Source organism: Drosophila miranda, assembly GCF_003369915.1.
Source record: "Drosophila miranda strain MSH22 chromosome Y unlocalized genomic scaffold, D.miranda_PacBio2.1 Contig_Y3_pilon, whole genome shotgun sequence".
Classification (NCBI taxonomy): domain Eukaryota; kingdom Metazoa; phylum Arthropoda; class Insecta; order Diptera; family Drosophilidae; genus Drosophila; species Drosophila miranda.
In genome coordinates this window covers 8,222,286-8,223,903 of record NW_022881625.1, presented here as the reverse complement: position 1 = coordinate 8,223,903, position 1,618 = coordinate 8,222,286, and the positions used below count along the sequence as shown (strand labels likewise).

At 50.6% G+C, this 1,618-nt stretch overlaps 1 protein-coding gene across 1 annotated transcript; it reads left to right on the top strand.

The window, feature by feature from the left end:
* The first annotated feature begins 592 nt into the window (after positions 1 to 592).
* Positions 593 to 1,171, top strand: LOC117194361. Its single transcript, XM_033398933.1, has 2 exons — positions 593 to 856; positions 946 to 1,171. Exons 1-2 carry the CDS (start codon positions 618 to 620, stop codon positions 1,046 to 1,048), a joined length of 342 nt encoding a protein of 113 aa, XP_033254824.1. The 5' UTR covers positions 593 to 617; the 3' UTR covers positions 1,049 to 1,171.
* The last annotated feature ends 447 nt before the right edge of the window (positions 1,172 to 1,618 follow it).

The following is a 1,618-nucleotide window of genomic DNA, read 5'->3' as shown; positions in this document are numbered from 1 at the left end:
CAATTATTTTCTGGCACTTTCACTTCCTCACCTCTTCATTTCCTTCCGGATCTAACTTCCGCTACTACCTCTCGCCTTCTCATCCCTTTAAGACCGACCCCTAATGTTAATACCTTTCTTTGCATGGGGCAGCATTGACATGACTCTGGACAAAGCGGTGCGCGTGCTCAATCAGCGCAGCATGGTGGCAGTTGCTCTATCACGCAACTGCAGCAACTCGGCTTTGATCCACCCCAATGGACGCATCTTGCAGAGCGGCGCTAAAGTCGAAATAGTCACCTACGACGGCATGAAGGGCAATAACTTTGTGTGAGTGGGAATGGCCCTTACCCCAACGTGGCATCTTTTGAATCCTTTGAATTATCTTCCCATTACAGTCGCTATGCCAAGATGTGGTACAAGGGTGTGAGCTTCACCAGCGAGGGGTGCGCTCTCATCTACCTGGTGGACACAGCCGGGACGCGCACCACAACCGACACTTTCACCGATCTGACCAAGGACTACACCCTGGCAGTGTTCTGAGTGAGTCCCCCGGCCAATTGCATCGCTTCTTATTTGGCTAATTTCGATTTAATTCCCGAACTTCTCGCAGCGACTCGCGGCATGGTCCCTCTTATATGGCTGAAGCCCATGACGTGATTGCCAATTCAGCTTACACCTGTACCGAGGATGGCACTGAGATCTATGACATAAACGGATTTCGCATCCCCCAGGCAGCCGATGGCCTGGTGAAGGTCACTCGTGTGGACAACAAGTGCTTGATTCGCACCAGTCCCGGCAATGGATCGGCCACTTTGACAACACCTGGCATCCATTGCACTGCCTCTCTGGGCAAGACCTCGCATCTGTTTGTTCGGTGAGTGTCAAACCGATGCTCTCAACCTCCCCCTCCCCCTCGCCCGTCATCCTGCTCTGCTTACTTCCGTTCTGTTCTGTCCTTTGTAGTCGCAATGAGAAGCGCATGCACTTCGATGGATCCTGTTTCATTGTACGCAACGCCGGACACTCCGCCGGCTTCAATGAGAACAACCTGCTCATTGTCTACTGAGCGGCGTTCGTAGTCCGGAGATAGAAACGGTGCAGTGGTAGCCCATCCCACACGCACACACTCACACATGTCAACACATTTCACCTGGAACACATACATAGACACCTACAGCAGCACACTTGAGGGACCTTGACGTGGAGAGAGGGATTCAGTTAGGATCCCGGAATTTAGGAATATCAAAATCAATTTGGAAAATATGTTCGTACAAAAACCAGCACCACACCACACCACACACACACACCTCAGCGAAGGAACTCAGCCCAGTCCTATCTGGGTTCCGATTGCTCGACAATACAACCACACCACCAACCCCCAGGGAATACTAGTTGTCTTTCGTTTACCATTGCCTACATATATATCATGCCGTATATATGCGTGTATTACTAGTTGTTATTGCAAATCGGGAGGGCTTTCCTGCTTCCCCAAATCAGTTGGCCAAATCAGACCGATCTCAAGCTGAAGCGGAACCAATCAGAGCCGAATCGCATCGAACAGGGCCGTGCCAGCGTTTGGTGTTCAAAAAAAGAAACATCGGTTTTCTACTCGTTTCCATTTCGGCTTTTTCAGTTC